Source organism: Lutra lutra, chromosome 1 (assembly GCF_902655055.1).
Source record: "Lutra lutra chromosome 1, mLutLut1.2, whole genome shotgun sequence".
Taxonomy (NCBI): Eukaryota; Metazoa; Chordata; class Mammalia; order Carnivora; family Mustelidae; genus Lutra; species Lutra lutra.
The window spans coordinates 115,345,661-115,373,631 of NC_062278.1; the positions used below are offsets into that span (position 1 = coordinate 115,345,661).

The 27,971-nt window shown below is 35.8% G+C and overlaps 1 protein-coding gene across 4 annotated transcripts in view; it reads right to left on the bottom strand.

The window, feature by feature from the left end:
* Positions 1 to 1,264: 1,264 nt before the first annotated feature.
* The window catches only part of FGF12 (fibroblast growth factor 12), a 592,462-nt gene continuing 565,755 nt past the window's right edge, over positions 1,265 to 27,971 (bottom strand). For all 4 annotated transcript variants that reach the window (XM_047733076.1, XM_047733066.1, XM_047733085.1 and 1 more), the window contains 2 exons: positions 19,873 to 20,071; positions 1,265 to 3,285 (listed from right to left, as the gene is read on the bottom strand). In XM_047733076.1, the coding sequence (XP_047589032.1) occupies positions 3,167 to 3,285; positions 19,873 to 20,071 (318 nt within the window). In that variant the 3' untranslated portion in view covers positions 1,265 to 3,166. The remainder of the gene's footprint in view (positions 3,286 to 19,872; positions 20,072 to 27,971) is intronic.

A 27,971-nucleotide genomic window follows, 5' to 3' on the forward strand; every position in this document is an offset into this window, starting at 1 on the left:
AGCGGCTAAAAATGTGCTATGAAATTCATGTGTAAAATTCGAAACCCAAACTATTACTGTGATCAAGAACAGGTTGGCTGGCTGTCCTCCAGTTTCCTGAAGCACAAAAGGCTCTAAATTAGCAAATGGAACTTCAGCACCATTTTGTTTCTGTACCTCAAACTTCTAGCTTAAAAACAAGTGAAGTGTATTGACCAGAAAACTACTTGGAGATTCTCAAAAGTTTTGTTTTCATTCTTAAGCCCATTGATTTTGAAACATATTACAATAAGGACTCTTAGAATAAACACATCTTAACTTATACGTACATAGTCAATAACAAAGCTTTACTAAAAGTTGTATTTTTCCTGAGAATATCCCAATGCATTAAAAGAAGAGCTTATTTTATTTATGGGAACATAAGAGATGGATGAATTGAGACCCAGAAATTAGAATGATGAAAATCAAAGTAAAGAATTCTTTCTCTTGGAAGAAACCTGAAAAACAAACTATTTAACTGGCTCATGTTTTTAGAGGAAATAGGATAACTATCTTTGAAAACCTAAACAGTGAATACTGACTTTCTCTAGTAAAGGTTTTATGTAATTAAAAAGTAAGCAGCAGTTAAGGAAATGTTCACCCTATGCTCTAAACTACAGTTTTTGTCAGGTTAATATATAAAAAAAATAGGAGGTTTCCAATTTATACTTCAAAACTAGTTGTAAATAAGGCAAAGCTAATTTCTAAACATTTTACTGTGGTCAACATTTGCTTAAATGATATGAAAAAAAAACAATATAGAAATTGCGTGGTGAGACTTCTGTTTCTTAATTTCTATCAGGAAAAAGACAAATATGAGTCTCAGTGATAAATGATGGACAGCCATTGATAACTGAGGGGAAAATGGTGTTGGGAGTTTATATCTCTATCACATTTTTCATAATATTTAACTGGTTAAATATATTATCATGAAGTCATTAGTGTAATTAATAACACTTTGTGAAACAGTCAATTATATTACCGATGAGTTTGTGGGGTGTGTGTATCACCATAAGATCTTGTCATTTCATGGTAAATGAACCCGTGACCCATTTTGTAGAAGCCTCTTTCTTTTTATTTTTTCAAAGAAAACAAGGCTTTATGCTTGGGATTGGTTTGTTCCTAGAAGTGACAGGTGTATTCAAAATCAAGTTGAATCAAGAGTGACAAGGAGAAATACAACCAGATTTGTAATTTTTTTTACAAGGGTATTCTTTTCCTAGAAGAGCAACATTCCTTCCCCCCCCCCTTTTAATGTAATGCTTTCAAAATATTTTGGTTAAACAAATATCTTTTGCAAATGTGTGTTCAAAATCCTTGTCTAGATGCCTAACTTGTATTCTTTACAAACGATAAGGCAAATTCCTCCATTTCATTTTCTGCTAACCTCCTGATAACATAAATAGAATACTTGGTGAAGGACACAAACCACTATTAAAAAATAATGATTGTGTAGAGTGAGGGGAACTACATTGACTTTGAAAAAATACAGCAACCAATGGCAAGGTCATTTAAGTGAAGGCCTAGAGCTTCTGCAAAGTGTATATATTTTAGGGAGTCATATTTGGAACAATACATGCTGGACAGTAGAGCTATAGGAGAAGTAACATGCTAAGTCTTCTCATTGATAATATCCATAATTCTGCATACATTTTTTTTTAACATTCTGTTTTAATTTGGATGTCTCTATACCATTCTTGATTTGTAGGACTAAATAGATCTATTTTCCCCCCCAAGGCAATTGTATTACGTTAATTTCTTTCCTAATGCTTTCCTAATACTTTAGTATTCCTAACTATGCATTTGCCCAGTCCTTACGCTGAATTGTTTTTTTTGTTGTTGTTGTTGTTGTTTTTTACTACTTTAAGCTCACACAACCCTGTGTGTTGGAACCATAGCTGTTAATTCTATATCCTTTCTCTATGCCCCTTGAAAATTCAATGTATCAACTTCCCTTCTGTGTTCTAGGAGACAGTTACTGTCAACTAGACTTATTAACAAGGATATATAGTAACAAGCAAGCCACTGGCTTCATGAGATAATAAATTAGGAATTTCACATTCATGCCTCCCAATTTCTTGGTGAAGTTTGGAAAGTGCTACATACACAAAATTCTGGTAAGGTACAAAGGCAAAAACGATTTGCTTTGACCAATATCCTAGGATTTATTTCCTTGTGTGAAACCCCTTTTCTTTCTTTCCTGCTGCAAGAGATGGTACAAAACTCTTTAACACAGCTAGACATGCACCAATACTCTCCAAGCTGTGCACAATGTGAAAAATCAGACCAAATGATAAGTGCATATAACTTATTCATCCCTGCCCAAGCATGGCAATGACACAGAATTCTCAAAAGTAACCTCAGCCTTAGAACACATTTTTTTTTCTAAATAACTAAAAAAAATGAGATCCTGGATTAATTATTTTGATAAAAATATGATAATCTCCTAGGTGAATCTGAAACTTTTTATAAAAGAATAAAATCAGCTAATACTATTAAATTCAACAGAAGTCTATCTTTTGCATAAAATAATTGTAAGTAACAAATTCAAGAATAAAAGTTTAAACTTTTAAATGATTTCTGGCTTATACCATATGGGAATTAGAAGAATCTATAATTTGTACATGTTTAATATCATGGTAAAAAAAAATCCTGGAAACAGAATGTAATTATGTGTCAATTCCAGATGCCCAAAGAAAATTCAAATTCAACAGGAAGCACACATCACAGTATTATCCAAAGTTTAAGTTATTCAGGGTATTACATTGATTTGTAAGTTCAATTCTCCAAAACCCTTGTCATTAAGATAATAACTTTATTTCAAATTTATTATAGTTATGTTTTCATTATAATTAGCCTTCTATTAATAACAGCACAATGTTGTGGTGTCTTGATTTATTTTTTTCTCTTGATTTTATATGTGCTAATATTTGTGCATGTGCATTTTCTACCACATTGCAACAAGCAAGCTTTGGTTCAATTTCTTTGTCCTACACAAAGCAAGATTTTTGAGTGCAGAATCTTAGTCACTAGGTCCTGGGTTGCCATTTTATTTTCCTCTCCTTGGGTGGATTTATTAGAAGGAAATGGGAAAAGTAGGGGGGAGAAAGGGAAGGGATGAGAGAGGGACGAAGGGAAGAGTTCTCAGCTATGTTGAATCTTGATTCACGACTTTGCCTCCATTCATGGTTGGTGTTCCAGAACTTTTCCTTGAACGCCCTTGTTTTTCTCCAATTTCATGAAGTGATGGCTCTCTGTACATACACACTGAAAAGAAAAATTACATCAATTACTTATTATAATTCTGGACATCAATTTAGCTTCAATAAACATCTCAAATTACAATATCCTTCATTCCCATCACTAGCTCCTCTCCCCAGTGTAAAAATGAGTTTTAACTTGATAACATATTTCATGGTTTTAAATGGTCCTCTTTCAGTTCTACCAGTCATAGCCTTTTAAGTCTTTCTGAAATGTGGACATAGAGTGGTTTCTGTTCTCTTACAGATAAGGCTTGAGTCTTACCTGTCTGCTAACCTATATAACAGGATTTTCATCTAGAGTTAGAGGAGACATTGTGAGTAGAATATTAAAAGGATAGAAATAGATACCACTTTCAGTCTTGCATAGAAAAAAAAATCTTATTGACATGCTCCTAATCTTTACTACATGAAATATGACATTGTTATATCAAACTGAAATATTTACCACCAATTTTCAGGGCATCTGACACAGGAAATGATAATAGAAGGGAGGACAGAGGAAAACAAACAAACAAAATGCCGTTTTCCTGACTGTTCCAGGCTTGAATATGCAACTGTGTTGATTTTAGTTCACATCTATATACAACAGTTCCTTTCTCCTCTATTGTTTTGTCTGGCTCTAAAGCTCAGTCATCTTTGAATTTTCTTTTTCATCTTTGAATTTTCATGGCTATTGCTAGATTACTGCATAGAAAGAACAGTATGTTTCAACTCATAGTTACTCTTAAAAGATAAGATCTTCATTCCTTATATTGCTGTAAAATAAACAAATGTGTAAAAGTATATGAAATATTTCACTTAATCAGGAATTATTTGTATCCTTGACTTGGGAAAAAAATAGTTAAGTACCTCCATCTATGGAACCATCACTGCAGCTATAGTAATCTGCTATTTCTCATCAAATAGCTTCCTCACTTGGGCTTTGTCCTGGTGCAGGAGACCTGAACATGCCTATGACCAAAGAGATGTCATGTGGTGGCGAAGAGCACCAGCCTGGGAGCCACACTACCTGGGTCGACATCCTCACTCAGCCACTCACTAACTGTCAACTTGGGCACACTTTCATAGCTAAAAAACTGAATTTTTATGAAGATTAAATGCCTGGCATATAGTAAGCATCCAAAGATGTTTAAGAACATGAAGGAGGCGATCACTTCATGAGAATCTTGAATAACGGATTGCAAAGAACAAAGTGATAAGTTTTTTTTTGTTTTTGTTTTTTGTTTTTTTGGTTAAAGGTATTCTAAATTCAAAACTAGCTTAAGAAAATTAAGATACAAGAAATATTCTCTTTAGACTAGTTTAGTGATGAAGAGATATTTTGTATGTATATTTTGCACCACTCAAAGAGTGGTTCCATTTGCCAACATCAGCATCCTTGAATGATTCGAAAGCACTAACATTTAAAAAGCTTTTTTATATTTTATATAAATATAAATATATTATATAAATATAAAAATATTATATAAATATATATTTATATTTATAAAAGCTTTTTTATATTTTATATAAATATAAATATATTATATAAATATAAAAATATTATATAAATATATATTTATATTTATAAAAGCTTTTTAAATGTTAGTGCTTTCGAATCATTCAAGGATATTGTTAAAATGCAGATTCTGATGTGGAAGGTTTTTGTGCAGTGGAGAGTCTACTTTTTTTTTTTTTAATTTTTTCAGCATAACAGTATTCATTATTTTTGCACCACACCCAGTGCTCCATGCAATCCGTGCCCTCTACAATACCCACCACCTGGTGCCCCCAACCTCCCACCCCCCACCCCTTCAAAATTCTCAGATCGTTTTTCAGAGTCCATAGTCTCTCATGGTTCACCTCCCCTTCCAATTTCCCTCAACTCCCTTCTCGGAGAGTCTACATTTTTAATAAGCTCCCAGGTGATGCTGATGTTGGCAAATGGAACCACTCTTTGAGTGGTGCAAAATATACATACAAATTAAGTTTGCCAAGTATATTGTCCACAATTATTACACATATTTATTTATTTTTATTTTATTTCATTTTTTACATATATGTTTTAAATGAGATGTTAAGGTATTTCAATTATTGCACTAAAGGGCCTCTCCAATATCCCAGAAGACCTTTGGCCTCAATAGCAAAACTGTAGAGAGGAAATGAATTCAGAAGGAATTGATGCTGTAGTTTTCAGATGATGCCAGTAGATAATTTGAGTTTCTGCTTTCTTTTACGAAAGACAGAAGATGCTTATGGACTATCATAAGGAAATCTTGAAATTTCTCAAGTCTAATGTCTTTTCCCTATATTTCTATTATGGGCAAAGTGTCAAAAATCTCCAAAATTAAACCATACATTTACATGTATAAAATATAGCTATTGATTTACAACTGGTAAGTGCACAAGGGAACTCAGAAGTAATTAAGTGATTCTATTAGAAAACTATTCACGTGATACCATAAAACAGTTTTTCCTACTCTTGACACCTAGTCAGCTGTGAAAACCAATACATCCCGAGACCTGACTACAAACTGCTAGCAAATTATGTATATATATATATGGTGCCTGGGTGGCTCAGTTGGTTAAGCATTTGACTCTTGATTTCAGCTCAGGTCACAACCTCAGGGTCTTGGGATCAACACCCAAATTGGGCTCCCAACTGAGAGCTAAGAGTCTGCTTCAGATTCTCTCTCCCTTCTCCCTCTTTCCCCCACCAGCTCATGTGTGCACTCTAAGTAAATAAATAAATAAATAAACACAATAAAATAAATAAATAATTAATAAATAAATAAACACAAATAAATGACACAAGTATGGATATGCTTTGAGGATATTAGGCTTAGTGAAATAAGCCAGACAGAAAAAGACAAATATTTTATGACTCCATTTATGCGGGATACCTAAAGTAGTCAAATTCATAGACACAGAAAGGGGAACAGTGGTTGCTCAGGGCTGGGGAAGGGAGAATGTTACCATGTGTGCAAGTACAATGTGAATGTACTTAATGGCACTGAAATGCATACTTACAATGGTTAAGATGTTAAACTTCATGTTGTGTGTCTTTTACACAGCATTATTAATAATGACACTTTTAAAAAAATCACAGACACACAAATACCGAGTGTAAGCTATAAACAAAGAAATGATTCTTAAAGCCTGAAATGTCTTATTTGGATGGGAAGAGCCAACAATTCCCTAATAGACAAAAATATTAGTCTTAGTACTAAAATAAGATGGAGAGAACCGAGATATAACTGAGGGTGTAGAGAGTTGGTAAAAGGATAGGAAAATCTGATGAGAATAGCCTAGGAATGCACTGCCCAATACAATCCTCATTTTGCCTTTGTGATCACATAGAGCATTTAAAATGTGCTTAGTCCTATTTCAGATGTGCTGTTAAGTACAAAACACTAAATTTAAAGACCACACAAGAAGAACAAATATCTCACTAGTAATATATTAACTGGTTACAATTAAATAGATGATATTCTGGATATTTTGGGCTGAGTAGATTATTAAACTTTATGTCACATGTTCATTTTTATTTTTTAAATGTGAATACCAGAATACCAAATTACATATGTACCTCATATGATATTTCTACTAGACAGTTCTGCCTTAGAAGAGTTTGTTGCTGTCTGGAAGAGAAATGTCCTGAGTGGAGCTAAAGCTAGAAATAACTGAACGAGGGGAGGACAGTGGAGAAAATCTTCTGACCCAAGAGGTCCTGACGCTCATAGGTAGACAAGGGAGATGAAGAGCATCTTGGCTGCCTTTAGTAGGATGGAACTGGTTCACAAAATATTTATTGGCCATTTTGACTTGGCTTAACTAATGTTGTATCACTTTCATCCTAAAATGGACTTTCCCTGTTCTTTTCTCTCCTCCAATTTCAATTACTCTTTTGCAAACTAATATCCAAAGCTGAACTGGAACAAGCATTGATTTGGTCATTGAGTCTATAAGCAGGTGCACATTTAACTTGTGCCAGGCACTCTGCTAGATTTCATAGCAACTGAGAGAGATGACCACTTGATTCCTGCCCTCACGGAGCTCAAGGCTAAGAAGGAGAACACAGACATGCCCACCAATCACAGGGTGTTCAGAGCCAGAGTAGAGAGGTGAATGGAAATGAGTACAGAACAATAGCTCTTTGATGCTGGTTTAGCCTTGAAGGAGGCAGAGGATTTAGAGGGATGGACAGACTACTGAAAGAGTGAAGAAATGAAGTGCATGTTATATAAGAAAAACAGGGACTGGTTGAAGAATGGGGTAAAATAGAGAAGTAGGGAGGAATAAGCCTGGCAAGGCTAACTCATGTCAGACCTTCTGAGTTCCAAGCTGGAAGTTTTAAACCATGATCCTGATGTCTATCAGCCTCAACTTGATAAGGAATGAAGAGTTAAAAAATATGTCCATCAAGTACATAAGTGTATAGGGAAAATCCATTTATTCAATCTCGTTATCTAGAAAAATGTCTAACTATGTTTGCATGACATGAATACAGCCAGTCATATTAGTCAGGAAGAATCAGTCAAACCGAATCTTACTGCACAGATCCTATAACAAATGGTTGGCAACATCTGAAACTTTCATGAGTTCTGATAGCTTGCAAACAAAATTGTAATTTCTTAGACACAGACCTAGCTGAGGCACCATTATGTGTGAGACCTGCTGCTTATCTAATATACATAATATCTGATATATTCCAAGTACAATAATGTTGACTACAACTGAAAAGTGGGGTTCACTTGGTCAAGGTAACTAACATGCTGGGAAGAGTTATCCTTTTACTTTGTGGGGAGCTTAAGGTAGCACTGCAGATTGAACAAACAACAAATGATAAATCAAGAATTACTAATCCCATTACTAATCCCATATATGAGTAATGCATATATTTTACAGTAAGAATTAATCACAATTTTATACAGGTACTAGTACTAGACTTTGGAGTTCTGGTATTAATTTCCAATCATATAAGCAACTGTGGGAAACCTTTAAAAAGCATGTCTAGGAGACTGCATAGGTTCTGAACACCAAATAGTTATATAAATTCTACAGCTCCCAAATCGTGCTTCTCCAATCAGCCCCGTATTATGCAAGATTATGGTTTTCTCCTCCTGCTAATCAGGTCCTTATAATAACTGCAATGACCTCTGATCTCTTAATGTGCATTATTTCAAAGTACAATGATTTTTACGGTGGGGGAGATTTTCCACCACTTTCTATTACAGTAAGCTATTATTTTATTAGGAATAGATTTATTTTGCTCTAGAAGGCTCTACATTAAAAAAAAAAAAAAAGCCTTCTTTGTTCTTGAATGTTTTCTTCTTGTGTCCTCTTATGCGTTTGGCCCATGTCAGCTAGGACGGCAGTTTGATATCCTAGTTCTTTTGATGGGGAGCAGTTTCCAGCCTGGCAATAAACCCAAGCAGACAAACAAACAAAAAATCTAACTTCCTGTATTTCTTGTTCTCCCAGCCCCCCAATCACCTTTCTCAGCAACTCAGAATCAGTGCCATTGCCCATTTAACAACTGGAAACAAGTTCTCTGATTTAGGCAACTTGTGATGTTACCATCTCATGTATATCTCATGTGATAAGACAATCACACTTCTCATGTGAGACCCTGGGAACTACTCTTGTGATACAGATTTCATCTTCAGTGGACATGATATATTGGCTACCACTTGGCATGGAACTGATTTCCAATTGTGTTTCTTTCTGATTTCACTTTACACTATTTTCCCAACAAACTTTCAGTATCTAAGTATCAAGAATGTTCAGTGTCCTGATGATATAATGCCTGATTAGCAACATTGTTACTCTTTCATCTGACACTTCTGGGTGGTTCTTGATCACATCCCTTGCCTTCTTTGCTCTTTAAAGCAAGAAAAAAAAATACTTGCTCTTTTTTAATCCCACAGGATGTTTTTGAGATAAATATCATTATTCCTCTAACATGTGTGGTTGGTATCATAATGGTTTTGGGTAAGTGGTAAAAGAAAACAATGTTCTGGGCGCCTGGGTGGCTCAATGGGTTAAGCCGCTGCTTTCGGCTCAGGTCATGATCTCAGGGTCCTGGGATCGAGTCCCACATCGGGCTCTCTGCTCAACAGGGAGCTTGCTTCCCTCTCTCTCTCTCTCTCTGCCTGGCTCTCCATCTACTTGTGATCTCTCTCTGTCAAATAAATAAATAAAATCTTTTAAAAAAAAAGAAAACAATGTTCTGAAAAGGGAAGCATTTCTGTTTGGTTCTTTAGTACTCTTTCTTCAAAGCAGTTTTCTATTTTCCCTGTATTTTGATATATGTTTTCAATTTATTTCTCTTCTTCCCCTTCTCACCACCCTATCCCCTTCTCTTCTTCTTTTGGATGTTTCCTTTTATTCATGTTTTGTTTTTTCTTGATCCATAGTACATTGGAACAGAAGGATTAAATGCAGCTTTCAGAGTAAAAATGAGGTAGAGAGATTTGATAAAAGAATATTCTTCCTCATGTGCAGACACAAGGACACATAAAAGTTTCCAATAACGTAGCCAACATCGTGTTTTACTTTGAGACCTAGCAAGAAATCCCCAGTTCAACTTTAATGTCAGCAGAACACACCTGTATGACAGACACTAGTCACATTGTGACTTGGCATAGGGAAGGCTGTCATTTTCACGGCCACCTTGGATGCACTGGCTCTATTTCCATAGAAAGCCCTGCAGTTCTGATATCACAAATAAAATGCTACCTCGGTCGTAACAAGTCCATGAGTCACCAACTATAGAATAATATATTGTACTGGCTTTATTTATTTTTGGCTTTATTTTTAAATACAAGATGGTGTCGTTAGAAAAGAGAGAGATTTCATATCTGTATCACTGAGCATCAAAATCTTGTCAAAAAGAAAACACATCTTTTCTCTGTAAAATTAGGCATAGGTCTTCCCAGGACAGGCTTTTCCAGCTACTATCTTTCTATTCTATTCTTTTTGCTGGTACCTTTGGTGCCTATGCAGTTACCAGATGATGCCAATATTTTTTGCTACTATATTAGCTCAGAATCCTTGTTTGCAACTTTGAGCATTCAATAATCACATTTATTTTCATTACAAACTTCTCTTGGAAAACAAACCAAAATAATGCCTTTCTTAAAAGTATGGGGGAAAAAAGTGGAATCTCAGAATGCGTCATTATTTATAAGTCAGACAAGTATAATAAACTAGGTATAGCTACCATCCAGTGCGTACTCACCTCCTAAGTAGTCAGTGTCCTCATAATCACAGCTAATGTTCATTGAGCACTTACTATACACCTGTACTTTAGATACACTATGGTTATTTTAATGATCCAAAAGATAGATCATTTTATTGGTCCTTTTTGCAACTAAGGAAACTGAAGAACAAAAAGGGTAGTTTGTCAGAAGTAATGCAGGGCACTACAGGGCACAGTCAACATTAAAATTCATGTGTGATTAACTCCAGGGTTCCTGCTCTAAGCGCAGAGTCAAATAATTTAACGTGTCTGGAAAAACAAACAACATGAAACTTTGTTGACTGGTCTCATCGAAATCTTGATCCCACACCTCATGGGGTCCTCAGCACTTCCTGGAACCCTCCTACATTTCTCTTGCCAATTCCCTTTCCCATTTTTCCTAAGTGGACGAATACCTTCTCCTTCCTCCTCAAAACCTCCTCAAACTCAAGTTATAGACCTGTCCTCTTGTTTTGTCTTTTCTCTCCTCCCTCTCCCCTCTCCTTCCTGTTTTCCTCTTTTCTTTTCTTTTCTTTCTTTCTTTCTTTCTTTCCTTTCTTTTTTTTTATCAGTAAACCACCTTGCTTCATATTTCACTTAGAAAAGAGCAGTGGAGGAGCAAGTTTTCATATTTCCCCCACGAAAATAACCCACCTGCCTACAACTGCTCACACATGTTCTGGTGCTTGAACTCTTCCTGTGCCTGCCCCAATCTTGTCCTCCACTTGCCACTTCCATGCATGATATCACCCCCTTTGGTCAGTGTCATTCAGTGACCAGCTCTCCTGCAATGCCAAATTTTACTTCTCCCCAGTTGTTCCCATCAGTCTATAATATGTTGTAATAGCTTTAAACAAAGAAGCAAATTCCACTATGTAACTACCATGCTTCTCTCCAGCTAACTTCCCATTTCTCTACTCCTCTTTCATAATAGAACTACTCAAAAATGTGATTTCATATTACTTTCTTTTTTTTTTTTTACCTCCTGTAATAACTTGAACTCACTCCAATTAGCCTTATTCCCTGCTACACCACTGAGATCTCTCTTGTCAAGTCACTATTGCCTGTGTGTTACAGACCCAATGGTCAATCCTCCAGTGGCTTATTGGATCCCCTGGCAGTCTTTAATAGAGATAACAGCTCTGGTCATACTTTTACCTCTTTCTAACTATATGCACCTGGGTGAGTTATTCAACCTCTCTTAAACTCAGTTTCCTCATGCTTAAAATTGGGATAATAATCTTAAGCTGCATATCTCCAAAATGTTAGTAACTATCAAATGATACTCTGGCAAGGGAAATACATTACCAATAGCAACAAGCCACACAAATGACATATAAAGCAATAAATCATTACTTCTATTACTGTCAGATTCCTGCAAATCATTTAAAAAGTGAATGTTCTTATAATTAGGGGAGAACTAGGTGTAAATCTTTGTCAATGTTTCTCTGTAAGGGACATTGGAAACCTGTGTGGAGGGCAACTGTAGTGGTTGCTGACAAATTCTGTTTTCCAGATGGAGGCAACTGAACTCCAATTTCTGATAAAGTTCACAAATGGCACTCTATAAAGAATCCCCATCCTACATCAGTTTCCATCAAAGAAGAATGAAATATGACTAATCTTTTTATTACTACCAATTTAATTGAATTTTCCTTGGCTCTCTGTAATTTCTAAAAGGTGGAAAGGTTAGATTGCTCTGTTAGTTAATGTACCATTAAATATATTTAATTGTCTTAATCGCAGATCATGGAAGGGTGTGAGCAATTAACATGAAGCAATTTCACCCCTTAATTAATGTTACATACAATCCCTTTGGAACTGTAGAAGAATTTTAAATGCTGGTTCAAAAGCAATGTATTGCCAAAGGAATGCACCCGGTATGCTGTAAATATTTATTATAAAGAGTTAAGAGACACTGTGAACACAGAGACCTATATCTTCATTTAGAAGGAGATCAGAAGCAATATTTGTGTGCAGGAGAGAGAGAGATATGGAAGAAGAATGTGGCAGGGAGAAGTAAGAGGGTTTTATTAAAGACTAAATTCAAAGCCAGGAAAATGCTGCTTTGAATGAATTGCACTGGTTTGGGAGGAAAAGGTGTCACAGGCTGGCAGAGATCCAAAACCTAAAAGATGGGGAGAGAGAGAGAGAAAGAAAGAATTGCAGCTATTTTCTTTTTTTTTCTCTTTCTTTTTCTTTTTTTTCTTTAATTAATTTATCTGACAGACAGATCACAAGTAGGCAGAGAGGAAGGCAGGGAGAGAGGAAGGGAAGCAGGCTCCCTGCTGAGCAGAGAACCCGACGTGGGGCTCTATCCCAGGACCCGAGATCATGACCTGAAGCGAAGGCAGAGGCTTTAACCCACTGAGCCACCCAGGCGCCCCAGCCATTTTCTATAATAAAAACAATCAGGGGCATCAGTGGTAGGTATTTTGTTGCTCTGTTTTGTCTCTTAGTTTGGTTCGGTTCTAGGAGACAAGTTTTCTTTCTAGTCAATTGAAATAAAATATCAAAATATCAAAATCAATTTGCCATTAGAATCCTCCCAATTAGAGCTCTAAACCATTAGGAGTACTGATTTGTTCAGTTCTTTATATCTCATTGTATAGCTTTTTAAGAGATTATTTTCCCTCCAAATTTCGGTTTTCATTGTCTCTAATCCCTTAGTGAACACCACACCTCACAGCATTTCTCCAGTACGTAACCCAATAACAAAATGTCCAGTTTCCAAGGGAAAATGAAAAATGCACTACGGATTGATCTGACAGGTTTGGGATATCCAGCTTCCTTACAATGTCTTATCTTCATATTATTCCAATGAAACAGATGGCATTTATAATCAACTTCATCTTCAGAGATTACTGAAGTTGAAGAGGGTAAATTATTTTCTCAAAATTACTTAGCAAATCATTGGCAAAATGTTTATCAGAAGAACTAGACATTTGTTTACCCTTGATTAATTGTATTAGGTTACTTCTTCTCAATGTCAATTTAGTGCAATAATTGGTGTTAGCTCTAACTTACTCCATATAATAATTAAACTCAGCACTAGAATACAGCCATCTTAATGGCAGTAGGAAATGGCAAAATGTAACATGTTTAATATACGCAATTCCATGGTATCAGAGAGACAATTTACCAATGTTAGATTAGGCTTAGTCCAATATATTGATCACAATAATCTGAATAAGTTTAAACAATTGTCTATGGCCAGACTTGATCAAAATGAGACTACAATCACCAAATTCATTTTAGAACACTAAGTCTTGATCCTGGTTGCCATCGTAATCACTTGGACAATAGAACCAGACCACTCTGGAGATCTGAGAATTTGTAGCTCCAGATGGTTGGGATACTGATGTTTGGGAAACACTGCTCTACCTTATACTGCCAGCACTTAAATCAGATTCTATTAGCTTAAGTCAACAGTTACAGCAGGAAAAATGGATAATTTATACCTCCGTGTGTGTGTGTGTGTGTGTGTGTGTGTGCGCGCGCGCGTGTGTGTTGTCTCCCAGCTGGAAAATATATTAGTGGAAATAGCAAATGTCCCTTTATTTAGAGTTTAATATTTCTGTAACAATGACTCTCAATTGATATTTACTAATTTTACTATAGAAACATATTTCTCCCTCCAGGATTAAGTTCTTGAAGCTTAACTCTTTGGAAAGTGCACATATTCTTTTCAGGAGGAAGGAACAAGATTCTGAAGACCCAACCACGTGCAGGAGCTGAGTAATGAGCTTCTTGGAGGAGGGAGGAGAAAAGGAGGAGACTGTATCTTGTTCTTTGTCAAAGACTATTTGGCTGCTGTATCTAAAGCTAAAAGGGGAGGTTACCACCAAGACAATTTAAATCTGGGGGAGTTACTTATCTGTGGTGTGAACAATGCTTTGAAAGGGCAAAACTGGGAATCATGAAGCCTGTGCTGTTGTCTTAAATTCCAGGGGAGGGGACCCATGTAAGTAAAGGTTGACATGAAAGTGCAGGTAGTAATGGGTTTAAATATCAAGTCCATCCATCTGTCTGAAGAGATGCCCTTGCAACCCTTCATTAACACCACCTGTGTTCTAATCCCAGGATGGAAAGTGAGACCGTGATAGGAAAGGGGCTGGTAGATAATTATTATCATATAATCAGTGCAGGACTTAAAGATCCTGGGAGAGTTTAATTTGGGGAATCCTGACAATCAAAATGATGTAATCATCAGGATTGGGGAAAAGTCAGAGCTATTTGAAAAATAAAACAAACTACAAACTTTCTCTGGCTTTTTCTCTGTAAGAGGTCTATTTCCTTCCCCAAGGAGGGGGACATTTACAGTCCACAGTCAGTACTGGACTCTGTTGGTAACTGTACAGTGGTGGGCTTAAAGGTTTATAAAAATTTCTTTAAAAACTAAAGATAAAAAATAAAATAAAATAAAAAATAAAAAATAAAGATAACTGGAGCACCTGGGAGGCTCAGCCATTAAGCATCTGCCTAGGGCTCAGGTCATGATCCCAGGGTCCTGGGATTGAGCCCCACATTGGGCTCTCTACTTGGCAGGGAGTCTGCTTCTCTCTCTCCCACTCCCCCTGCCTGTGTTCCCTCTCTTGTTATCTTTCTCTCTGTCAATAGATAAATATAATCTTTAAAAAAAATTTTAAAGTAAATAAAAACTAAAGATAACTGACAGCTTTTCCAGTTAACCAGCAATATGGCCAACCTCTTATAAAGCTGTCATTTTCTTTCTTTTCTGAAAGTGTCTTCTAGTTATGTGCTTCAATTGTCCTATGGAAAAAAGTATTTCCGAAAACTTTCTTTACAATGAATTATGGCTAGAATGTCTTTCATCCTACTCCTTCTAAAAAAAAAAAGTTACAAATCACCCATTATAGGAATAGCTCATAAAACTGTACTTTATTCATTCACTAATTTAATAAAGGAAATGTGTTTAGAAACATTTTATTTATAAATCCTAACTAGGCTCCATGAAGAAACATGGTTTTACAATAAAGTGCTTATAAAGAATGCATAGAATGTCATTGTCAAAGAACTTTAGGAATCATCTTCTCCAATTTTTTTTCTTTTGCAGAGTAGGAAATGAAGCCTGTTAATATTCATCAAAAAAGAAGCGATGTATTCTTAACCCTTTGTCCCCTAGTTTTAACATGGCATTCCCATAAGTATCTTATCTGATTATCTACCACTATGAATTTATCTGGTCATATCACATATACCTATCTCCTTTTTGAATGGTTTAGAGCTAGCTTGCTACTCAAGTTGTTTCATGATATAACACTTCTGCTGTAAGTGAAGCACTTCTGCTTCACTTACATTTCTAATTATTAGCATATCCACAGACTTACTGCAGATTAAAGGGCAATATAGTGTAGAGGGTAGGTGTATAGGCTCCAGCAGTAGGCTTCCTAGACTGCAATCCCAGTTCTGTATTTATCTAGCCCTGTGATTGGCCAGGGCATACTTACTTATACTTAATTACTTTAAATATTGGTCTCTTCATCTACACGATGAAGGGTAATAACATAAGGCTGTTGTGAACTTTTATGAAGGTAACATATGTACTCTGCCTAGTAAATGGTGAACTGTATATAGGTGCAGTAAGGTTAGTAATAGTAGTAATAGAAGTGGTAGCACGAATAGTTTGGGGGTCCCAGTGAGGAGAGAGAAATCCTCACTGCATAGTAGAATAATGCCTAACAAAACCTCAAGTTCACATATCTTTGATATTAATGGTAATTATAAAATTACATCATTTGATAACATAAAGCATAGCTGCATGGATAATCACTAGGAATTTTTTCATATTTTTGCATTATAATAATGATATCAAAGTAAAAAGATGTGGGAGAACTGAGGAATTTCATGGGTTTGTTAGAATATAAGAACATGAAGGTCTCCATGTGTCTGCAAAGGCTTTTATTTCTAAGGAGCAAGGAAGTATACTGTAGATTTAAAAAGAAGAGAAGCATATAGGAGACATTTATTCAAAAGTATTTGCTAGGGTCTTATTATGCTATGTTGAGGTTACATTTCAGACTTCAGACTGTAAGCAATTTCACTTGTCTTCACAGAAGTTAAGCACGTGCTTGCTTGAGTCAGAATGCCTTGGCTTGGATTCTGCCTCTGCCACTTATAAGCTGCTTGATATGGTACAAATTACTCAATGTCTCTGAGCTTCATTTTCCATGTTTGTCAAATGGGGATAATATTAGAATCCACTTCATAGAAATGGAATGAAAAATAAAAGGGGATAACTGAGACATGTTTAGCACAATACCTGCACAGAGTAAGCATTTATAGAACTGTTAGCTGATTTGTTCAAAAAAATGAACCTTGCTCTCTAAGACAAAAGGCAAAGACATTTCTAGGGAATTAAAGGGTTTTGTTCTGAAACAATTGCAATCTTGTTTTTATTTTTGGAAGTGGTTCTTATCATATTCCATATAGTCCAACACCTAAGCTTTCATTCCAATGATCTAAAGAGACAAAGGGCCTTGGATACAAATCCAAGTATTCGTGAATCTGATTTAGAATGGACTCTCCCCGCCCCGCCCCAAAACCAAAGGAAAACCATCCAAAAACATCAGTAAATAAAAAAAATAAAAACAAAATAATGAACCAAAAACTATCAACCAGAAAATTAGGAAATCAGGGCTATTCTAAAGTTAAGATGATGGCACGTTGAAGCAGAGGCTCTTACTCTCCCAGTCCCATTCTGCTATTCTATCAGAATAACTGAACATTTATTCGGCATGTAGCCATCCAGAAGACATAGTACATGCTTAGGCTTCCCTGCACCTAAGTGAGACCATCTACTGGATTGCAGTCAGTGAGATTTAAGCATCATATGGCAGCTAATGGGGACCTTCTTGAAGAGAACACTAGCACAGGGTTTTGCCTCTGCCTTTCTCATCCCTTCTTCTTCTCTCTGGCTGGCATGAGGACGTGGATGGCAGGTTTCTTGATCTGGTTGGTGACTAAGATGCTCTTAACATGAGTTTTGTATTGTACATAGCCAAATCTAATTCTAAAGTAAGCAATTAGGAATGTCTAGTGGTCTCTTCTTACATTTGTACTGAAATACAGCAATACATATAGAATTTAGACAGCTCTGGGACTAGGAATGTAGTCATTGAATCCATTACCCTTGGAAATGGGTACATGGTCACAGAGTCTCAAGAAGCCTGACTAGCCAAGGTGCAGACAGCAGTCATGATTAGGAGGGTAAGTTATAGGTGTGTTTTTTCTTTTCTTTGGGGGGGGAGGGGTGTCAGTATGAAAAGCATTTCCATAAAAAAAGCAAGTAACACACATAGATTTTTCCTTTCCTTTACACTTTCCTGGGTTTTCCAAAAATTGTTAATGAGCATGTGCTACTTTTGTTTCAACAACAAAAACCTATTTAAATGCACAAATAAAAATGATGTAAGAGGGGGTTGGGTCGGGGAATGGGTGAAATAGACTGCATTTATCCTGATAAGACTGAGAAATTTTAGAATTACTGAATCATTATATTGTACAGTCAAAATGAATATAACATGTATGTTACATATATGTATAACAAATATGTTAATTATGTTCCAATTAAAAAATGATGCAAAAGTTTTAATAGTTTATTCACACTGCACCTGGAGTGTTTTGGGCTGCTTGATCTCTACCTCTCACCTCTAATGGTCTGAACCTGACCTACTATTGAAATTACATTTAAATAGTAAGCTTTTCAATATCTTTTATTGGGGGGAGGTAATTGCTCTTTCCCTAAATCCCAATATCATTTCTGGCAACATGTAATACATCAGTTTTTACATTTTACTGTTGCCACTAATACACATATCTCATATCTCCAAGAATATTATGAGGTTATCTGGAGCATATATAATTCTTCTTTGTCTTCATACTTACCTATTCATTTGTTCATTCATGTGTTCACTCAACTGACAACAGATTATTAAATATTTCTCTATGATACATAAGATATTATACAAGCAACAAGGATATATGAGGGAAAAAATAAAACTTGTTCTACACATTCAAAAAATGATCAAACTATGGATAAGAGAAGACAGTGTGGCAAGTAGGTAAATTTAATACAATGTGATCAGTTCTAGGGGAGAGGATTGTATACAATGATAAAGTGACAGAACATTTAATTCTACTTGAAGAGAATCAGGCCCCCACAGAAGGAGTGACTCTTAGATTCATTCTTTATGAAGACTCACAGGCATCTTCAGGCACGTGAGTGGATGGACATTGTGGGGAGAGGAGGGCTAAAGAATTACACGTCCCCCCAGATTGTGAAAATAGATTACAAGCAGCACAGTTCTGCTTTGTGTGGTTGAAAGCACAGGGTCTGAGGGGAGTTTTGAGAAGGAGTTTTGAGAAGGAGCTTCAAATGTCCCATTTCCCCCCACTGCTTCTACCACAGTGTTGACTGAATAAACCTTTGTTCACTATTACAGCCATAAGTATGGTCCAGCAGGTGCTATGACGCTACACTGGTTGACCTGACCATGCCTTATAGATATTTAGGGGACAGAAAGCCTGGCTATGTTACAGAACTGTAATATGCTGCCTCAATCTCCTCATTTCCACAGACAAGGAGGCTGAGCTAATGTTTTAAGTGATTATAATGTGACTTTCAGAAACAAAGGTTATCAGTAAGTGTCTAGGTTATTGCTATTTTCTTAGCTGGTGTTAAAAAGCTTGACTGAATACAGCACGAGTGGTTACCCTAATGGTATATTCTCATCGTCCATAAAGAACAAGTCGCTCAAACTGGGTTTCCTTAGCATAAAATTATTTATTTCACTGATAAATTTGAAATAAGTGAACAGTGTATTACATGATCATGAGAGGGGATGGGCTGGATTGAGAACAATAAAATTGAATACTGTAAATATTTATTGATCACAGTAAATAGTATACTATTTTCTTTCCTTAGAAAATACAAAGAAAAATTAATACCCCATATTGTTAGATTTGCTCACAGAGATGTAGAAGCATATCTCTAAAGGCTTTTTGCAAACTGTAAAGCACTATAATAACATGATTGGCTTTTCAAGAGTGTAGCTTGAGGAATTAAGTGATTGCCAATTGGAAATCACATTCCAAATGGCAACTAGCACTATTTTTCTACTTGCAGGAATTTTCTAGCTTCTATTTCAAGCACTGTTTTAATAAGTGCCAAGTATTTATAATAGATTTTTTTTTCCTTTTTTAAGGAAGAGGTACTACTGTGTTTTCTGAAACTTTGTTTTGATCTACTGCATTCTAAGTAGACTCCACTGAGCAAGGGACAAGGAGCAAAACTGGCATCAACACACAGAAATCAGGGTCTAAAAGGAAAAGAAGTTCATTTCATACCTTCAATAGGTTTTGGTACAAAATGTGATGAGGGCTTGGTTTTCTTCACTCTGTTTCCCTTCATAATTTGACCTTCTTTATTGAGTCCCAGAAACCATGCTCGGCCTGATTCTTGCTGACGGTACAGTGTGGAAGAATAAATCACATAGTAGTTTTCAAATACAGATTCCTTGAATTTGCATTCTGGAGTGAAAACATCCTGCAGAGGAAAAGAAGATACAAAAGAGAGAAAGGTTTTAAAAGTGAACTTGCAAATTTTTAATGCAATGAACTTGAAATATAGGTCCTACATTAAGAACAAACCAAAGGCAATTGCACATCATTTCTAGTGGCACTCAGTTACAAAGATTCATCGTACAAAATCAAGAAGCAAGATTTCCCTTCTAAATGACCTTTGCTTCACAGAACACAGTCCCAGAATCAAATCACTCATTGGACTAACAGCATTCAAGGCTGTGCCCAGGTTTGGTCCCAGTAAAATATTTTGTAAATTTAAGAGATAGACTACTGCACATTTTAGAGGCCCTTACCATGTACAATGTATCCCTGGGAACCAAAATCAAATACAACTGCGCACACCGGCTCGCAGATGTTTCTGAAGGGACTACCTTATATGTACACAAATCTATTATGCAGTCAAAATTTGTTCCATAAAATCACAGGTGTATTACCCTTTTGCTTAATGTCAGTAACTTTTCATTTAATCTCTTTGTAACATTTTTTAAACTTGATAATCAAAATTCAGGCAACATACCCAGGGATAACTGTAGAAAAAATATTACTACTACATTGTGTGATCTTCAATAAAACATAGAATAAGAGTTTTAATTCAAGAAGGAAACTTAATTCCTTCCACCTCACCATTGGATAAGTAAGACAACTAAATGGTTATCTATGAATTCAAAGTTACACACACACACACACACACACACACACACACACACACACTGCTGCATCAATGCCAGAGCTCACATTTCATGCTTCACAGTCACTGCCTCTCAAGATCACCTTTCTGCCTAAGTCTTGTTTAGTGACTTACAATGAGATTTTATAATCAATACAATGAAATCAAATTCTAACATGTCAAATGGACAAAGTATATTTCACATAATGAAGAAATTCCTTCCCTTCTAAGAGGGGCAGAAGAAAAACAAATGTGATAGCATCTTCTTCAACTACATGTAAATAAGAATCCTATAAGAGAAACACATTCACAATCGCCACTGCTGTCTTTGCCATGTACTTGAAAAATCTCTCCCTCATAACCCTTGAAGTGTAAGGGCCCAGTGGTTTAATGCAGTTACACCTGCAGTTAAGTTACTGAAGAATACGCCGGACTAACACTGGGTTAAAACATGTCCTGCTAGGAGATACAGACTAGTCCCCTGGATTCATCTGCAGACAGCTACAGTGGTGCATCGATGGATGTTGGTGAAGGCCGTCAGTGATAAAAAGACACTGCTTAAGAGACTCCCTTGATTTTTTTTTTAATTATTTAACAGACAGAGATCACAAGTAGGCAGAGAGGCAGGCAGAGAGAGGAGGAAGCAGGCTCCCTGCTGAGCAGAGAGCCCGATGTGGGGCTTGATCCCAGGACCCTGGGATCATAACCTGAGCTGAAGGCAGAGGCTTTAACCCACTGAGCCACCCAGGCACCCCAGGACTTTTATAATTTTTTATAACTTTTAGGACAAAGTTTAATCATTGCCATGTAGAGGAAACAAAGTGATTCAATTCAATTTATAGGATAATTTGAAGCTCTGGTTTTCTTCCAGGACTGGGTTAAAAGACAGAAAATGCTAAAATTTACTATAGATTTTACTAGCTATATATTTTTTACTATTTATTTACTAGTATATAACTAGTAAATATACATATTTACTAGTTAGTAAATATTATATATGTATATATATATTAAAAACAGACTAATCAAAATAATTTCACAGCTTTTGTTTCTAGGTCTAGCTCAGTACTAGTCAGCCCCAGATACTAAGGGACTCTTGAAAGTTCCATGAATAAATGAAACATAAGAAAATAAATATGTGGGGCATGGAATTGTGTACAGATCTCATAATATATTGACACAACTTATTTATTTAGAAATATACTTCACAGACATGAAAACTTAGAGATAGATTCAAATCTGCTTAGTGATGGCTCAGTTTGGTGATTTTATTTAACAGAGTAACTGAAGATAGCTCCTGGGGGAGCTCAGTCCCTAAAGTGCCAGACTCTTGATTTGGGCTCAGGTGATGATCTCAGGTGGTGAGACGGAGCCCCACATCCAGCTCCACCTCGAAGCCTGCTTATGAGTCTCTCTCCATCTCGTTCCTCCACATGCATGTGCATGCCTGCACCCTCTCTCGTTCTCTCTCTCTGAGACCAAACAAAACCAAAGTAATTAAAGCCCATGATACTGACATAACTGCTCTGAGAGTCATAGGAAGTTACAGGGAGATCCAGGCATTGGGCTAGACCATGAGCTCCTGGCTGTTGGTTCAATACTTTTTGCAATGGCACACATTGATATCTACTGCATAACCAAGCCTGCATTTCATGCCAAGCTGCCAGTTTGAGACTAGCTGTCATAAAACCCATATTCACCAAAGATAATTACTACACTGTCTTCTATAAATAAGAAAAATAACACTTTTGTTTAGTAAATAAGGTTTCTTGAGTTCATTATTTACTAAATAAAAGTGTTATTTCTGTTTTGATATAATAATGCATTTTTGTTTTGATAATAATGAACAAGTTTCACAACTGTTTAAAGTCTGCTCTTGAAACAGCAAAAATGCAGGATATAAGGCAGGGACATGAGCCAGGAATAGCATTAGGCAGGGATTGGGACTCGAACATCTGAGCTGGCAAGGTGAACCCCAGACAGAGCACCCAGGTCCTAATCGGACATGAAAAGTCAAGTGAAGTATCCCATTTAACATCATTCCAAAGGGGTAATGCAGAGTCAGAATTCAGAAATGAGTCAACCAACACTTGGACAGGGCAAAACATTTCAAGTGGAAAAAATGTCAGAAGCTAAGTGCACAGACAACCTTCTAGAAATGGTGAGAAAAGCTTATGAACACTGAGCAAACCTGGATAATCACTCTAAGTGGAACCTTTACACTACTTACATAGTTTCAATATAATATGAAGGTGGATATCAAAGAATTTACAATATAGTTGCTATTGCTCTCTTTTTGTGTAATGAGAAATGAAATGTCCTAGACTTAGAATAAGAAAATCAGTTTTGCTTCTGGATCCATACCTACTAATCATGGGACCTTAAGTGAGTGATTAAACTTTGAATTTCACATTTGCAACTATAAATTGAGTTATTTTAAGGAAAGTAAAATGAAGAACATGGAAGCATGCTGTAAACTTTCAGAATTTACAAAACTCCAACTCATTATTCTTCTTAAGTTTTCACTTATAGCAAGAAAAATGCAATCAATCATGTAACTAGAAATTAAATCTGTGTTTTTGTCATAGAAGTTTCTATCTGTTCCAGCATGCAGAACCCTATGCTATAAGTTTTATCCTACATAAATTGTTCCCACTGTAGCTAAAACAAATTACACAGACACACATACTTTAAAAAAAATATTAAAACTTTCAGCAAACATCTGGACAATCACATATATTCAGAAAAGGATCTGAGGTTAAAAAAAAAATTGTGTTCGGAATGACAATAAATCTAATGTGTAATGGAGACAAGTAGGCTTGGAGCCAAAGGTGATAAAATCCTAGACTACCTAAATCCAGTGCATATAATGAAAGCTTAAGAGTAAATAACAAGTGGAATCAGGAGGATTTTTTTCTATTTTTGAAAGACTAACCAGTAGTCAAATTGCATCTTATGAATTGTGTTTATATTATGCCAAGAAATCAGTTCACTGTAGGTACAGAGCAACACTTGTAGAAATATTTGTTGATGAAACAAACATCTCCAGATACACATCATGTACGTAGGTTTGTAAAATGCTGCTTACTCTTCACACTTATTACTCCGGAAACTTTCCAAATCTTAAAAAAAAAAAAAAAAAAAAAGTTAAAAATAAATCTTTCCAAATGTTAAGTTTATGCAGCTTGAGTTGACCTGAATTTCAGTGAAATATGAACAAGACCTTTAATAGGGTTCCGAAATTACTTTTGAGAACTCACTTCCTTAGCAGCATTTTTAATGAAAAACAACACTTTTTTTTGGTCTAGCATTGTACAAGTCATTATGTGACCAGTTCTTTTTCACGTTCCAAATACCTTCTCAATCTGCCTTGCCCTAGGAAGATAACAACACCCACCCATTTCCATCCAGATGATAAGGAAAATTGGAATATCTCTTAAGCTCAGGGCAACCACTCAGGATCCCTTCCAGTCTCACCCCATTTCCTCTGATTCTTATCTACTCTCTGTATGGTTCCTCCCTCTGATCCCCAACCTCCTAATTCCATACTCTACTTTGATCTCTCTCCGCTATGCAGTTTCTTCCTTACTCTTCTCTCTGCATTGATATCCTGCACAGGTTCTGGTTTCTTCCCTCCAGTCTTGTGTCTGCCATTATCCAGAACGAGACCCTTCCTCCCCAGCCACCTGTAACTATTTTAGCCTTGGCCCTTCCCACCTCCTGGCATTCTCCTATAAACAGAAATACCATGAGGAATAAGGAGACATTTAGGGTATTTGATGGTTAAAATGTTACAGTTTTTTCATGGTTGACTATCACTGCCAATAATGTGTTTATCACCTATGAGTTCTTTGACATGCCCACACTTCCCAACACCAAATTCTACTTTGCTTAGGTTGTTCTATTTCTCTATCCAAGAGGACATGACAAATGTCTTCTCAGCCATTATAGGTAATTGTGAACTTCTCCTCATTTAACTTCTCATAGTATTGGTTTTCGTGTTTTATTTTATTTTGTTTTGATGCAGTATTTAATTCACTCTGCTTCTCCTATCATGTTTTTTCTTGTTCCTCTCCTAGACATTCTGAGCTTTGCTCACAAAACCATGTTACTCCTCACAGTTTATTAGGAAGTCCAGCATATTCAGCGCTCAATTTATTCTTGTTGAATTAAATCAAAATATTCTAAGTCAAGGAAACAGCAAAGACTGTGTGAGAAGACAGAACTGAATGGCAGTATTGACTCTTTCTTAAGTTGTGTGGTATTGGACATGCCATTTAATTTTGATAAATCTGTGTTCTTTCATCTATAAAGTGAGATAACAATTCTCACATTAAAAAATTGGTAAAGATACTTAAGGTCTGCCCTTCTAGTAAATTTCAAGTATATAACAAAATATTGATGACTTCAGTCACATTGTTGTGCTTTAGCTCTCCAAACCTCTTCATCTTACCTAACTAAATTTTATATTCTTCACCAATATCCCATTTCTCCCTTCCAGTTCCTGGTAACCACGATTATACTCTCTGCTTCTAGAAGTTTAGCTACTCAAAATTCCACACTTAAGTAAGATTAAGCAGGGTTTGTGTTTTGCATTCGGTTTATTTCTCTTAGCTTAATGTCCTCCAGCTTCATCTATGATATTGCAAATGGTAAGATTTTCTTCTTTTTAAGGCTGAATAATATCTCACTGTATATTTATTAATACCATATTTTCTTCATCCATCAACCAGCAACAGATACTGAGGTTGTTTCCTTATCTTCGTTATTGTGAATAATGCTAAAATGAAGATGAGACTGTAGCTATGTCTTCAAGATCCTGATTTCATTTCCTTGGGATTTATTCCCAAGTGGGACTGATTGTTAGACCATAAAGTAGTGCTGACACCCACACCACCCCCGCCCCCACAAAAAAAAAGGAAGAAAGAAAAAAAAAGGCAGCTATGTGAAGTGTTGCATATGTTCATTAGTTTAATTGTGATAAGTATCTCACAATGTATACATATATCGTAACAATTCTTAATTAACAACAAGACTTCAAAAAAGCTGGAAATGATCCACCATGGATTGTATTCAAGCATAGCTGACCTGAAAAGATGGAAAATGCCAAGTGTTGACAGGGATGTGGAACAAGGGAACTCTTACACATAAATGATAGGAAAATAAATTGGTAAAAGCATTTTGGAAAACTCTTTGGCAGTGTTTGCTTGAAAAAAAAAATCTACTCTTAGTCAAAATAACTTGGTGAAAAAGCTTCATGAAACCAAGATTTTTATTCCTGTATATCTGTAATCTGTTCAAATTGGGAAGATCACTTTCTGTCTTAGGTTCCTTGTTCCCCTAAGTGTAAGAGATCACTTTAAGTGACCTTTTAAAGTGTAAAAGAGATCTTTATTAAATTTTAAAAGTGCAAAAAAGATTGCTTTCTGTCTTAGGTTCCTTATTCCCCTAAGTGTAAAAGAGACTTTGTTAAACTAGGTAATCCCAATTCTGTTCCTGGATTTATATACAAATAAAACCTATTTCTCTCTCCCTCTCTCCCCCGCCTCTCTCCTCTCTCTCTCCTAAAAGACATATACAAGAATGGTCATAACAACACTATTTATAATGGCCCACAAGTGGAAACAACCCAAATGACCATCAATAGTAGAACAGATATGCAGTATACTCAGACAATCATAAAATACTATAGAACAGTGAGAATAAATACAATACAACTGTAAGCAGTAATATGGATGATTCTCACCGACATAATGTGGAACAAAAGAAGCAAACAAACAAACAAAAATAACTACTATACACTGTATGATTCCATTTATATAAAGGTGAAAAACAGCTAAAACTATTCTATTGTGATAGAATTCAGGATAGTGTTCAGTGAGGGTAGTTGTTTGAACAAAGCAAGGGGAGGGACTCTGGGGTGCTGGTAATGATCTATTTCTTGATCTTGGGAGCTGGTTATATGTGTGTGTACATTTCATGAAAATTAATTGAGCTCTATTATGATTTGCACACTTTTTAATGTATGTTACTTGTTAATTAAAAAAACCCCACAGAAGGGTCAAAAAAAAGTGGCAAAGATGAAGTAAAATGACAGATATTATTTCCCTCAAACCTTTGTCCCTCTTTCAAAATCAAGTTGTTGTTTTTTTTTTTTCCCACAGCATTACCTAGCATATTGTACTTGGCAATTTTATAGCATTAACAATCACTCATTCATAAGTTGTGGACAAATTTTGTTCAAGATGAAAACATTACACTTTTGAATCACATTAACTTATTCAAGAAAAAATGTTTTCCCTCCAACTCACTTATTCTAATTCTCGTTTTTTATTATAGGCCATTATATAATCCACATACTTACAAATTTTATTTAAATAGTACTTGTAAAACTGCCTAAGTTAAAACTTACCATTTGCAAGTTCCTATAATAATAATAGTAATGATAATAATAATAAAACAGAAAATGAACAGACTAGAAAAGAGAATTACCCACAACATATGAAGAGACGCACAATAAATATTTTCTGTAAAATCATTTTCATTCTCTAAATTTCTGGTTTACTATGAACTAACAATTTTCCAAATTGTCAAACCAACCTTTGGCAAATCAGTTAAACTCTCTGAACCTCAACTTCCTCTACTGTAAACTGAAGATATGTTTACTACAGATTCATGAAACTATAATGATCAAATTATGCAACATATGGACAAGCTCTTTGATACTAATAAAGACCTATACAATTATTTTAAAGTACTTATTTCACATAAAAGACTTTGACTTCAGAATGATAAAATCTCTAGTCTTTGGAGTGACATCACTCACAAACACTTTTGCTCCTCCTAGCTTTACTTGCAAAATACTCAACTAGGAATACATGACTTGTATAATACTCTATACTTAATATAACTAAATGGTAGTCTAATTCTTTGCCGACCTCCATTCCCTCCTTAACACTCTAGCTACTATACTCCATGGGATGAATGTTCAATGGACGAGTAAACATTCATTGCACTGCAGCCACTAGTCCCCTTGCTGTTTCTCAAAAACAAGCATAACTCATTTCAAGTCTTTCTCAATTGAGATCCTCAGTTCTTGAAAACGTCTTCATGCTAAAATGGTTTGCTCTCATTTCATTCAGGTCACTATTCAGATCTGACTATCTCAGAGAGCTTCCCTAACTGCCTTACATAA